The 12,917-nt window shown below is 42.1% G+C and overlaps 1 protein-coding gene across 1 annotated transcript; it reads right to left on the bottom strand.

Annotated features, from left to right (window-relative positions):
* Nucleotides 1-1,985: 1,985 nt before the first annotated feature.
* On the bottom strand, nucleotides 1,986-5,691 carry LOC100700638 (granzyme K-like). Its single transcript, XM_003444554.5, has 5 exons — nucleotides 5,464-5,691; nucleotides 5,160-5,304; nucleotides 3,502-3,637; nucleotides 2,750-3,019; nucleotides 1,986-2,653 (listed from the first exon to the last, which is right to left on the bottom strand). Exons 1-5 carry the CDS (start codon nucleotides 5,525-5,527, stop codon nucleotides 2,501-2,503), a joined length of 768 nt encoding a protein of 255 aa, XP_003444602.2. The 5' UTR covers nucleotides 5,528-5,691; the 3' UTR covers nucleotides 1,986-2,500.
* Nucleotides 5,692-12,917: the final 7,226 nt, after the last annotated feature.

The raw sequence follows: 12,917 nt of genomic DNA on the forward strand, positions 1-12,917 counted from the left end.
AGCTGCACAGACTTTGGAGTCAGAGTTGAACAGCCAGCAAATTGTAGAAATCTTATTTTCTCTTTTTCCAGTTAACTTAGATTAAGTCTAAGAAGATGAGTGCTCCTGTTTGCTGCAGATTATGAAGGAACCCATGAAGGTAAAACAACAAAGTGAGATTATCCAGCCTGTCAGCCAAACAGATTCACTACTTGGTGTATTTTAAACGTAAACTCAAAGTTAAGCTTGTGAACATATTTTTTGACATGGATAAATTCTTGAACATGTTTCCTTGTTTGTTTATGTCTACATTTAAGTGTTTGTGCTTGGAAACATCAAAACAAATACATTTTTATGTATATTCTGTACTTTTCAATAAAGCGAGACGCAGAAGTTTCTTCTTCTTCTGCCTCTTTTGTTTGTACAAGAACTCTTTCAAAATGCTGCCGTCATGAGACTGAAGTAGGGACTACTGCTCTAATGTCTCGTAAGCAACCCAACAAATTGATCCAGTTTCCAAGAACTGCTCCATAAATTGTTTATTTGCATGTTTAATAATCCATCAATGCTGCAGTCAAGCCCGAGCAAGAGGAAGCTACTCCAAGGTGCTCTGAACTTAGCAAGATGACTGACAGCGGTCAACAAGACACACCCTCCCCCTTACTCACCCAGTCTCCCTGCTGACACACCAGCGACCGGGTGAACATATTTCCTGCTCGTTCAACACTTCCCACATGACTTGCACGACAACCATAAATCCAGGAATATACACACAACACCACAAACTGTATATGGTCGCTACAGCAGCTACAAAGTCTTTCTGTGGCATCAAAAATTAATATGTCACTGTGTTTGTTTTAGATTTCAAGTTCAGTGAAACAATAATTTGTTCATTTGTTTTCTTCCTTTTTTTTCAGAACTAAACATTATTATGGACGTTTCCTGCAAAAGACAACTACATGTAACTGACATGTAGTTTTTATACTCCACCATTAGGTGGCACTCTCTGCTATATTTTGGGGGGCACTGTGTAAGTTCCACCAAATTCACAGCAATACTGGTCACAATGATAATTAATGATAACAATAATTATTAAAAAAAAACCCCCCATCTCCCTAGGGAGGTAAACTGGCATTCAAGCAGTGGAATAAATGAACACATACACGGTCCTTTTTCCCCCTAATGAAAGGATTAGTTTGATCATAGCATATACGTGTTTACATCATTGGTTCAATCTTGATTAAACAACTTAAAGTAGCAAGAATCATAACATATATGAGGTGATTGACTGAAGTGTTTACTTCAAATAAAAAGTACTCTTTCTTTTCTGAGTAATGATATTTATAAACTGTGTGATCGTGGCCGGCTCATTTACAGAGATAACAAACACGAGGCAACTGTTGATCGAGTGTTGATATTGTTTCAAAGCCTGTTGTCAAATTTATCATAAATAACCACGTGGAGGACACTGGGTGCAGACGTGTATATGACTGATACTTTCAGCCAATTTAGCAAAAAAGAAAGAAATGAATCAGGATTTGTGGAAGTAATCAATGACAAAAGACACAGTGTTGATGGAGGTGAATGTGTGACGATCATGTCAGTGTATCCTAAGGAAGAGGAGATCCTCAACATGTGAAGCTGTCAGTTGTGTATTTCTCATGTTCATTTGTTTCCCATCAGTGAATTTTCTCTGTGTTATTTTCTTCTGAAGAAAACCTTTGAATAAAAAAATCTACAGCTGATCAAAAGAGTTGGAAAAAGTGAATTAGGCCTCAAATGACTGTAATTGTAAACTCATTATATTAATGATGATACTTTGAAAGGTACAGTTTGAAACTGCAGTACAATCAAAGAAAAATAGAACAAATGTGTATTTTTTATTCATGCCTCCAGCTTTATTAGAAAGTAGAAAAAGCAGCAAGTCGAAAAATATGTTTGTTTTTTTGGTTTTCAAGCAACAGAGTCGTAGTGCGAAATGAAGAAAACAATAAGGTTTTTTTTTTTTGTCTTTTTCAACAATCCTGTCCACAGGCCTCATTTTCAGGTTCAGTTGGTTTTATATGAGCTGTTGAATCTGTCTGTTTGACAGTCTGAATAATCTCTCTGTTTTATTTGACATTTATGGCTTTTGTGTGAACATAAAAATTGCTTCTCTCTGGTTTTACTGCAGCTGCACTCATCTGCAACAACCAGGAGCACTCCTGTTTGGGAGATCTTTAATTTATTTGGAAAAATGATGATTAGATATAACCATGTTTCTGTCTGGTTTGTGTGGTGAAAGATGGTAAATTTTCAAACAGTGTTTCCAATTTTGTTCACAGTAGGCCTAAAATGTGGTTCATGTGATGGACTAGCCAAGTGCAGAACCTATAAAAAAAGTATAGCAAGCTGGCAGAAACTAAAATATCATAAACTGTAAGAGGAACGGTAAAATGATAAACTGAATAATGGTCTACAGAGACAACACTGACAGATATAACATCAAATCATGCAGACTGATGCTGGTGGTTTCACACATTTAGAAATAATTCATCATAGTTTTGATCCAGGACAGCTGTCTCTCTGAGACAAACGAGTAGACTCCAGGTTTTTTAATGACACCACAACCCGCTCCAAAAGAAGTGACTCCAACCAGCGCTCCATCACACAACAGCGGCCCTCCTGAATCCCCCTGCAGCAAGAACAAACACACAACAGTGTTTCAGGTGTTGAGCTGAATGCACATTTACTTTAAACAAGGAAAAATACATGGATTCTTCATACGTACCTGACAGGTATCAGCGACGTTTGTACCATCTGAACCAGCACATATCATGTCTCTGGTGATAACAGGTCTGTGGTTGTAATAATCACAAGAGTTGCACTTCTGTCTGTCGACCACAGTCACATTGACAGACATGAGGACGTCTGATGTTCGGTTGTTTTCAGTTACTCCCCATCCAGCCACCAGACACGTGCTGCCAGCTGCCGGGTCTCTCACAGTGTTGCCAAACTCGAGCCACTGCACTGCCCTGGTTTTCAACACCGGTTTGTTAAGCTGATAAAAAGAAGTTAGTCTTGAAGCACCACTCATTTATTTCTAATATTTTGCTTGGAAAATATGAAATATGTGCAGTGTTGTGTTGAAACATGTCTATACACACATGGAAATACGTTTTATAATTCAAAGAATGAATTTAAAGAATAAAAATGTTTTAGTTAAGTAAGCAAAACCTGACTTGGCTGTAGGAGGTACAGCAGGTTATCTACTAATCGGATGGTTTGATGTTTGATCCCTGGTCTCTCCAGTCTGCATGTCAAAAATCCTTTGGCAAGATACTGAACCCCACGATGCTCTCTGATGCATACATGTGAGTGTGTGTCAGTGTTAGATAGAAAGCACTTAAGCACAGAAAAAAGTGTTTGGGTGAATTAGCCATGTTGTGTAACGCTCTGAGTGCTAAGGTAGAGTAGAAAGGTGCTAAATAAGAAACAGTGCATTTACATCATTTGGTATCAGACCCTGATATATCACCTTACCTTCAGCAACATGAGGTCATTGTCGTGCTTTGCACAACAGTAGTCAGGATGAGGAAAACTTTTCTCAACGACTCGGAGTTGCTTGGAATGTTCGTTGTTCGTTCTGGAGTGGGCTCCCAGCATCACCCAATAACTCCTGTAAAAGAAAAAACACAATCTGGTGATGAAGGTTTACATATTTAAAAGTTTAATGGATCTGTGGTTTCTAAAACAATAATCATGCTTCCTTATTATTGTGTATTACTACATATGGCTGGGTTATAGCTGTTACTGAGCTTTAGGTGAATCTGCATGTTTTCTTCAAGCTGAATGAAGAAATTAAAATGTACATAAAATGTTTTAGATGAAGAAATGTATAAAATGTTTGATGTAGTGATGGTAAATTTGATTCTTTTTACTGAATCAAGTTTTAATGAGTCACTCACCAAAGTGAATCGGGTTTTTTGAGTCATTTGAGTCACTGAGTCAGTTGACCAGAGAGTGCAAAAAATGTACATTTTCACTCAAACTTAATTTCTTTTCTCTTTTCATGTACATCCTACTGCTAAGATGAGTGATTCTAAAAGAAAACAACTATTTTATAGAGTAAAAAAGAGCAAAAAAATTTTCTAAAGGGAACATTTATTTTGTTTATTTTAATTTTATTAGTATTTTCCTTAAATGTGTCAAATATATATTTTCTCATCTAAATGTCCACTGAGCTGTGAGCCAGGGGGCGGTAATGCGCCTTAACACTGGTTGCCAACCAAGAAGAAGAAGAAGCTGTGAGCCAGGAGGGAGGGGGTGAGTGCTCTATGATTCAGCACAGGAAGGGAGGGGGTGAGTAGCTCAAATGTGCTGTTAGCATGTTAGCAGAGCGATGCTACTGTGAACCGAGGAGCTATTGTCTTGATGTGAGCTTCTACTCAGGGTTTTTTCTTCCAGTTCAGAGCAGAAATGCTTTTAAGATACTGGATGTTGTGTTTTTCTCCACAATTTTAATTATAAGCTAGATATGTTGCTGCTAACAGCAACAGGGATGAGTCAGTGAGTCAGTTGGGCTTGTGAATCATGATTCATGAGTCAGTGAAGTGATTCTCGAGTATTGAATGATTCGTTCATGATTCGCGCATCACTAGTTTGATGTGTATGTAGCTGTGACTTCTGTGTTATTTTAAGTGAGTGCAACACTTATATTTTGCTTGTTATTCCATCTTAAATAAAACTTTCTAGAACACCTCTGTAAAGATATTGTGCTTACAAGAGAGTGGAAAATCAACTTTAAATATTCTATATTCATCCTCTCCATTCAATGTAATTAGCTTTCCATGTATAATTATAGCAGTGTGTATTATTTGACCTGCATGTGACCTAACCTGTGATGCATCCTTGCCAGATACCCGAACCACCTCAGCTGGCTCCTTTGAATGTGCAAGAGTAGCAGCTGAGCTTCTCTCCAATGACTGAATGGATGATTTCTCTAAAGGAGAGGCAGCCACCGTTTACAGAAAGCACATTTCTGCTGCTCTGGCCCTGATCTCATTCTTTCAGTAACTACCCAGAGTTCAAACACACAACAGTTAGTGACCTCTGGGTAGTTACTGAAGGAATAATAGTCTGTTAAAAATAAACACTGCATTATTTTTAAAATTGAGGAAAATCAGGCCACAGATTCTTACCCAGTGCAGTGGGCAGCTGTCAGCACCCACTGTGGATGGATTAATGTCCCTCCACAGAAAGATTTAGTCACACTTCTCACATAAGCCATGAAAGGCAGTGAGTACAGCTTGACTTCTTTCCCATTAATAATCTCAGAACCACGACCTAAAACAGAAACAAAATATCCAGATGCATAAATGAAGAACCGATGAAAGAAACAAACACCTGAAGGATATCAGCAGTGTGACTTTGCATTATACTCGTTTAGATGAAGATGAAAATTACCAGTGGGTAAATTAAGTTACAGTAGAAAACATCACTCACCTGGCTGGATGATGAAGAGGAGCACACATGTGATGAGAAGACTGAAATTCTTCAGGCAGGACATTTCTTCTTCTTCCCTCTTTGATCAGACGCTGAATGCACTGAAACTCACTGTGATGCTCAGCTTTATATGTACAAAGGATGTGGTCTGACCGTGGAAATGAATGAGTCAGCAAAACAACACTCACTCAAACCCTTCAAATCTATGGTCAAGAATATCATTAATATCCACACCCCCTCCCCCAACTCCACCCCCTTTCAGAACAACCATATGTATTTAATTTCTGAAATATACTGGGGTATTTATAACTAGCACTATTTGCATCTGTTAGAGCTGTTTTTTTTTAATATATATATTATTGTTATTAAAATATATTTTTTATATATTACAAAGTTGCATTCTGTAACTTTGTAATATCTTGTATTATTAAGTATTATTTATTTACTGCAGTATTAGTATTATGTATTATTTACTGCAGGAATGTCTTAATTCAGATCAAACTGAGGTTATTGTACTCGGCCCTGAAAATCTTAGAAATATGGTATCTAAGCAGATTCTTACTCTGGATGGCATTACCTTGGCCTCCAGTAATGCTGTGAGGAACCTTGGAGTCATTTTTGACCAGGACATGTCCTTCAACACAGATATTAAACAAATATGTAAGACTGCTTTCTTCCATTTGCGCAACTTCTCTAAAGTTAGAAATATCCTGTCTCAGAGTGATGCTGAAAAACTAGTTCATGCATTTATTACTTCCAGGCTGGACGACTGTAATTCATTATTATCAGGATGTCCTAAAAACTCCCTGAAAAGCCTTCAGCTGATCCAAAATGCTGCAGCAAGAGTCCTGACAGGGACTAGAAAGAGAGAGCATATTTGGATTCAGGAGACAGACACTATCTCTACTTTCAAGATTAGGCTTCAAACTTTCCTTTTTGCTAAAGCATATAGTTAGGGCTGGACCAGGTGACCCTGAATCCTCCCTTAGTTATGCTGCAATAGACGTAGGCTGCCGGGGATTCCCATGATGCATTGAGTTTTTCCTTCCAGTCACCTTTCTCACTCACTATGTGTTAATAGACCTCTCTGCATCGAATCATATCTGTTATTAATCTCTGTCTCTCTTCCACAGCATGTCTTTATCCTGTCTTCCTTCTCTCACCCCAACTGGTCGCAGCAGATGGCCCCGCCCCTCCCTGAGCCTGGTTCTGCCGGAGGTTTCTTCCTGTTAAAAGGGAGTTTTTCCTTCCTGCTGTCACCAAAGTGCTTGCTCATAGGGGGTCATATGATTGTTTGAGTTTTCTCTGTTCTCTTTGAATTAATATAGGGTCTTTGCCTTAATATAGACAAGTGCCTATATATATCCATTCATATATATATATATGTATATAAAAAAAAAAAACACCCAGCACGCCCCTGCGGGCGGTTTATCCTTCAAGCTCGGGTCCTCTACCAGAGGCCTGGGAGCTTGAGGGTCCTGCGCAGTATCTTAGCTGTTCCCAGGACTGCGCTCTTCTGGACAGAGATCTCCGATGTTGTTCCCGGGATCTGCTGGAGCCACTCGCCTAGCTTGGGAGTCACCGCACCTAGTGCTCCGATTACCACGGGGACCACCGTTACCTTCACCCTCCACATCCTCTCGAGCTCTTCTCTGAGCCCTTGGTATTTCTCCAGCTTCTCGTGTTCCTTCTTCCTGATATTGCTGTCATTCGGAACCGCTACATCGATCACTACAGCCGTCTTCTTCTGTTTGTCTACCACCACTATGTCCGGTTGGTTAGCCACCACCATTTTGTCCGTCTGCATCTGGAAGTCCCACAGGATCTTAGCTCGGTCATTCTCCATCACCCTTGGGGGCATCTCCCATTTTGACCTCGGGACTTCCAGGTTATACTCGGCACAGATGTTCCTGTACACTATGCCGGCCACTTGGTTATGGCGCTCCATGTATGCCTTGCCTGCTAGCATCTTGCACCCTGCTGTTATGTGCTGGATTGTCTCAGGGGCATCTTTACACAGCCTGCACCTGGGGTCTTGCCTGGTGTGATAGACCCCAGCCTCTATGGATCTTGTACTCAGAGCTTGTTCTTGTGCTGCCATGATTAGTGCCTCTGTGCTGTCTTTCAGTCCAGCTTTGTCCAGCCACTGGTAGGATTTCTGTATATCAGCCACCTCCTCTATCTGCCGGTGGTACATACCGTGCAGGGGCCTGTCCTTCCATGATGGTTCCTCGCCTTCCTCCTCTTTCTTGGGTTTCTGCTGCCTGAGGTATTCACTGAGCACACTGTCAGTTGGGGCCATCTTCGTGATGTATTCGTGGATGTTTCTTGTCTCATCCTGGACTGTGGTGCTGACACTCACCAGTCCCCGGCCCCCTTCCTTCCGCTTAGCGTATAACCTCAGGGTGCTAGACTTGGGGTGAAACCCTCCATGCATGGTAAGGAGCTTTCTTGTCTTGATGTCAGTGGCTTCTATCTCCTCCTTTGGCCAGCCTATTACCCCAGCAGGGTACCTGATCACGGGCAGGGCGTAGGTGTTGATGGCCCGGATCTTGTTCTTACCGTTCAGCTGACTCCTCAGGACTTGCCTGACCCTCTGCAGGTACTTGGTGGTTGCAGCTTTCCTAGCGGCCTCTTCATCGTTCCCATTCGCCTGTGGGATCCCCAGGTACTTGTAACTGTCCTCTATGTCTGCAATGTTGCCTTCTGGTAGTTCAATCCCCTCAGTTCTGACTACCTTCCCTCTCTTTGTTACCATCCGACTACACTTTTCCAGCCCGAATGACATTCCAATGTCATTGCTGTATAGCCTGGTAGTGTGTATCAGTGAATCGATGTCTCGTTCACTCTTGGCATACAGCTTGATGTCATCCATGTACAGGAGGTGGCTGACAACCGCTCCGTTCCGTAGTCGGTATCCATAGCCAGTCTTGTTAATGATCTCACTGAGGGGGTTCAGGCCTATGCAGAACAGCAGTGGGGACAGAGCATCTCCTTGGTAGATCCCGCACTTGATGGTGACTTGTGCTATGGGCTTGGAGTTGGCCTCTAGTGTTGTGTGCCACATTCCCATTGAGTTCCTGATGAAGGCTCTTAGGGTCCTGTTGATCTTGTACAATTCTAGGCATTCCAGTATCCAGCTGTGGGGCATTGAGTCATAGGCCTTCTTGTAATCAATCCAGGCTGTGCACAGGTTGGTCAGTCTGGTCTTGCAGTCTCGGCTGACCGTTCTGTCTACCAGTAGCTGGTGTTTTGCGCCTCTGGTATTCTTGCCAATCCCTTTCTGTGCCCTGCTCATGTATTGACCCATGTGCCTGTTCATCTTAGCCGATATGATGCCTGACAGGAGCTTCCATGTAGTACTGAGGCAGGTTATTGGTCGGTAGTTGGATGGGACCGGTCCCTTCTTGGGGTCCTTGGGGATCAGGACCGTCCGACCTTCGGTTAGCCATTCCGGGTGTCTCTCGTTAACTAGCAGCTGGTTCATTTGTGCTGCCAGACGCTCGTGGAGTGCAGTCAGCTTCTTCAGCCAGTAGGCGTGAACCATGTCAGGGCCCTGGTGCTGTCCAACTCTTCATACTGGAGACCCTTTCTTGGATTTCTGCCACTGTGATGGTTACTGGACCCTGTTCAGGGAGGTCGCTATGGTCTGCCTTCAGATCCACTAGCCACTGAGCATTGCCGTTATGGGTTGCGTCCTTCTCCCATATGCTCTTCCAGTATTGCTCCGTCTCCAGCCTTGGTGGTGCTGTTCTCTTATTGTTCCCTTGCCACTGAGAGTACACCTTTGCTGGTTCTGTGGAGAACAGCTGGTTTATTCTCCTGCCTTCTATCTCTCTGGTGTACCTCCTCAAGCGGCTGGCCAAGGCTGTGAGTCTTTGCTTGGCAGTTTCCAAGGCCTCAGGTATGGACAGCTTGTTGTATTTCTTATGCACCTTCTTTGTCGCGCCTTTCTGCAACTCCGTTAGTTGGCTAACCTCCCTTCGTGCTACTTTGATCTTGCCCTCTAGCCTCCTTCTCCATGGAGGGTACTGCCCCTTGTGGCTGTTCAACTTGTAGCCAAGCATCTCACTGATCACTGCTGCCGTAGTGTAGATCAGCTTGTTAGTGTCGGTAATCGTGGTTGTAGGTATCATCCGTAGTGCTGCATTAACATCATCTAGCAGACCTTCTGAGGGTACTTCACGTAATCTTGGTAACCGGCTAGGGGGGGTCCAGGTTTCAAGCTTGGCCATGATCCTATCTTTCAGGTCAGTTCCTCTCGCACTCAATGATCCTTCTCCTATCGCACTTGGGGCTATGTACCCAATCTCGGGTGGGGGTGATGATATCTCCCCCCTGACCTGGCGTCCTGACTCCTCCTTGCCGTAGCATTTATGTTGTACCTCGTCAATCTCTAGCTGTGAGAGCAGTCCCTTCTTTCGAATGTTGGAACACTGAGCTACTAGTTGTTTCGCCGTCATTGTGGATGTTGGGTATCGAAGAATCCATAGGTCCCTCATCCTATTCATGTAACCCCTTCCGCCAGGGTTACTTGCGTAGTAGCATTCCAACAACGCCCTGTTTTCGTCTCTTGCCCACCGATGCCTTCTTGTTCCAGTAGCCCACTATATATATATATATATATATATATATATATATATATATATATGTATATATATATATGAATATTTGAGCCTGTATGCTGTAAATCCATGCCACACTAGAAAATGAACAGTTCAAAGAAGTCATTAAAATAGTTAAATTTCTCAGGTAGAACATTTCTTCTTGTCTGTCTTTTATCAGGTGTTAAAAGCAGATTCATATCATGAGCTCAAAGGATGTGGTCTAACTGTGAATTAGTAAAAAAGAGACAAGTAGGCTGATGTAGGCTGATATCATTTAAGCTTGTGGTCAAATTTATCATAAATAATAACCATTGTATTTAGACACTAGAGGCTCTTTATATGATGCAGCACACATCACAGCGTGTAGACGTGTAAGTACGTCACTGAAACCTTCAGTTATACGTATTTAAGGGTTTCTTAAAGCTGTGTTGTAATTCAGACAAAACACAAAACAGCTTGAAAAACATTGAAACTATTTGTGTTAAATGATGACAAAAAATACAAGGTCTTAATATTTACTGAGAATAGTTGTAGACACAGCAGTTTCATCAAATCATTATACATTTTCTACTTATTACTGTGAACTGTGTGGTTAAAGGCCCACAGTGCACACAAAATACAGCAGAGAGAGCCATCGATTGTCACAGTATGAAACATTCTGTCAGTGCCACAGTGACCCAGGCACATATATGTAAAGATGCTTTTTTTTACTCAAAAGAAAGTCTTTTAGGTCTGGTGAGATATAATGTGAAGGCCAATCTCTTTCTGTGAAATAACATAAAGTAGGTAGTAAATACTGCAGAGAGGCTTACTGGCAGTCATCAGCTGATAGGAATGAAGGAACAGCAACATTTAAGATAAAACATTTGTGACATTTTCCACTCCTGTACAGGAAGAGTGCAAAGGACAATTAGTGTTTTTGTTCTGTTCTGCTAAAAAAAAGTAATACTTTTAAAACACCAGGTCTCGGTGTAAAAATGTCAAGCTGGAGATCTATACAGGGTAATGTGTTAGGAATTATAGTGTACCACATTGTTTGATGAAAATGAAAAGCAAAATATAGACAGCTAAGTTTAAGGACACCCCAAAAATCAGAGTGAAAAATAACGTCCACAAAATTTCATTGCAACAACTCAAAATGGTACTTTGCAGTTAGTACGGCCCCCACATGCTTGAATTCTTGCCTGATAACCTGGGGTCATGCTCCTAATGAGATGCCAGGTGGTATCCTAGGGATCTCCTTGCAGTAATGGACCAGGGAGTAACTGAACTCCTGGACAATCTGAGGTGCTACCTGCAGGCGTCGAATGGACTGAAACATAATGACTGAATGACTGAATGTAGTGTAAAGCGCTTTGGGGTCCTTAGGGACTGAGTAAAGCGCTATACAAATGCAGGCCATTTACCATTTACCATAATGTTCCAGGTGATTGGTTGTATTAAGTGAGTGTGGGGGCCAGTTAATGGTATCAATTCTTTAACCCACTTTGGCAAGGACTGCCTAAAGCTTGTGAGTCAGTATGAGCAAACAGCACGTACGATGGATTACAGGAAACATCTGAGATTCAGCCTCAGATGCAGATGAAGCCCAGATGAAAAAGAAACAAACAAACACATTTACACCAGTGATAAAATGGTAAATGGCCTGTATTTGTATAGCTCTTTACTTAGTCCCTAAGGACCCGGAAGTGCTTTACACTACATTCAGTCATCCACACATTCACACACTGCTGATGGCAGCTACATTGTAGCCACAGCTGCCCTGGGGCCCACTGACAGAGGCGAGCAGAAATGGGCAGTAACACGTTATAAGTAACGCGTCACTGTAATCCGATTACTTTTTTCAAGTAACGAGTAAAGTAAGAGATTACTATTCCAAAAAAGGTAATTAGATTACTGTTACTTTCCCGTAAGCACGCTGCTTTACTGCGTTACTAAAGGCGTGATTTTTTTTGCAAGAGTGTCTCATGACAATGATGTAAGTAAGTGTGACTTTCGTGGCAACAGCTGTGTGCAGATCAACAATGGATAATATATCGAGTGTGCGAGAGAGTATGACTGTGCAGCATTTAAAGCGTGGAAGTACTGACCTTACTTTGAGTTTGATTCCGTAAAAAGTGACAAAAACATTAGTGTCCGCTGTTCGAAGAACTTCTTTTTACAGCGATAAACCCCTTAAAATTCCACACAAGCATCAAGTGCGCTACGACGTAATGGAAATGTGAAATTCACAGACAAACTCATGGATTCTTCCACTGACTGGATTGGATATATTGGAAAGTGCATGGATGATACCATCACTAAAACCACCGTCCGCATATATCCAAATCAGAAACCCTGGGTAAATAAAGACGTTCGCGCCAAGCTAAAAGTGTGGACCTCTGCCTTTAACTCCGGGGACGCTGATGCATATAAAGCAGCCAGGTATGACCTCCGAAAGTCCATAAAAAAGGCCAGAAAGGACTACAGGCACAAAATGGAGTCCAGCTACCACAGCTTTGACACCAGGCGACTGTGGAATGGACTGCGCTGCATCACTGACTACAAGAAGGACAACACAGGCAGTGTTCAGCCCACAGCGTCTCTCGCAGATGAGCTTAACAACTTCTATGCTCGTTTTGATGCAGACAACAGAGAGCAGATCCTCTACCCTCAGGAGGACAGTGAGGGTGCAACTTTAACTCTGAAAACAGAAGCTGTGAGATGGACCTTTAAAAAGGTCAATCCTCACAAAGCTCCAGGACCGGATGGCATCCCAGGCTGGCTACTCAGAGTGTGTGCAGACGAGCTGGCAGAGGTGTTCACCAACATCTTCAACCTCTCCTTGAGGCAGTCAGTGGTCCCCAC

The sequence above is a fragment of the Oreochromis niloticus genome, linkage group LG12, assembly GCF_001858045.2.
Source record: "Oreochromis niloticus isolate F11D_XX linkage group LG12, O_niloticus_UMD_NMBU, whole genome shotgun sequence".
Lineage (NCBI taxonomy): Eukaryota > Metazoa > Chordata > Actinopteri > Cichliformes > Cichlidae > Oreochromis > Oreochromis niloticus.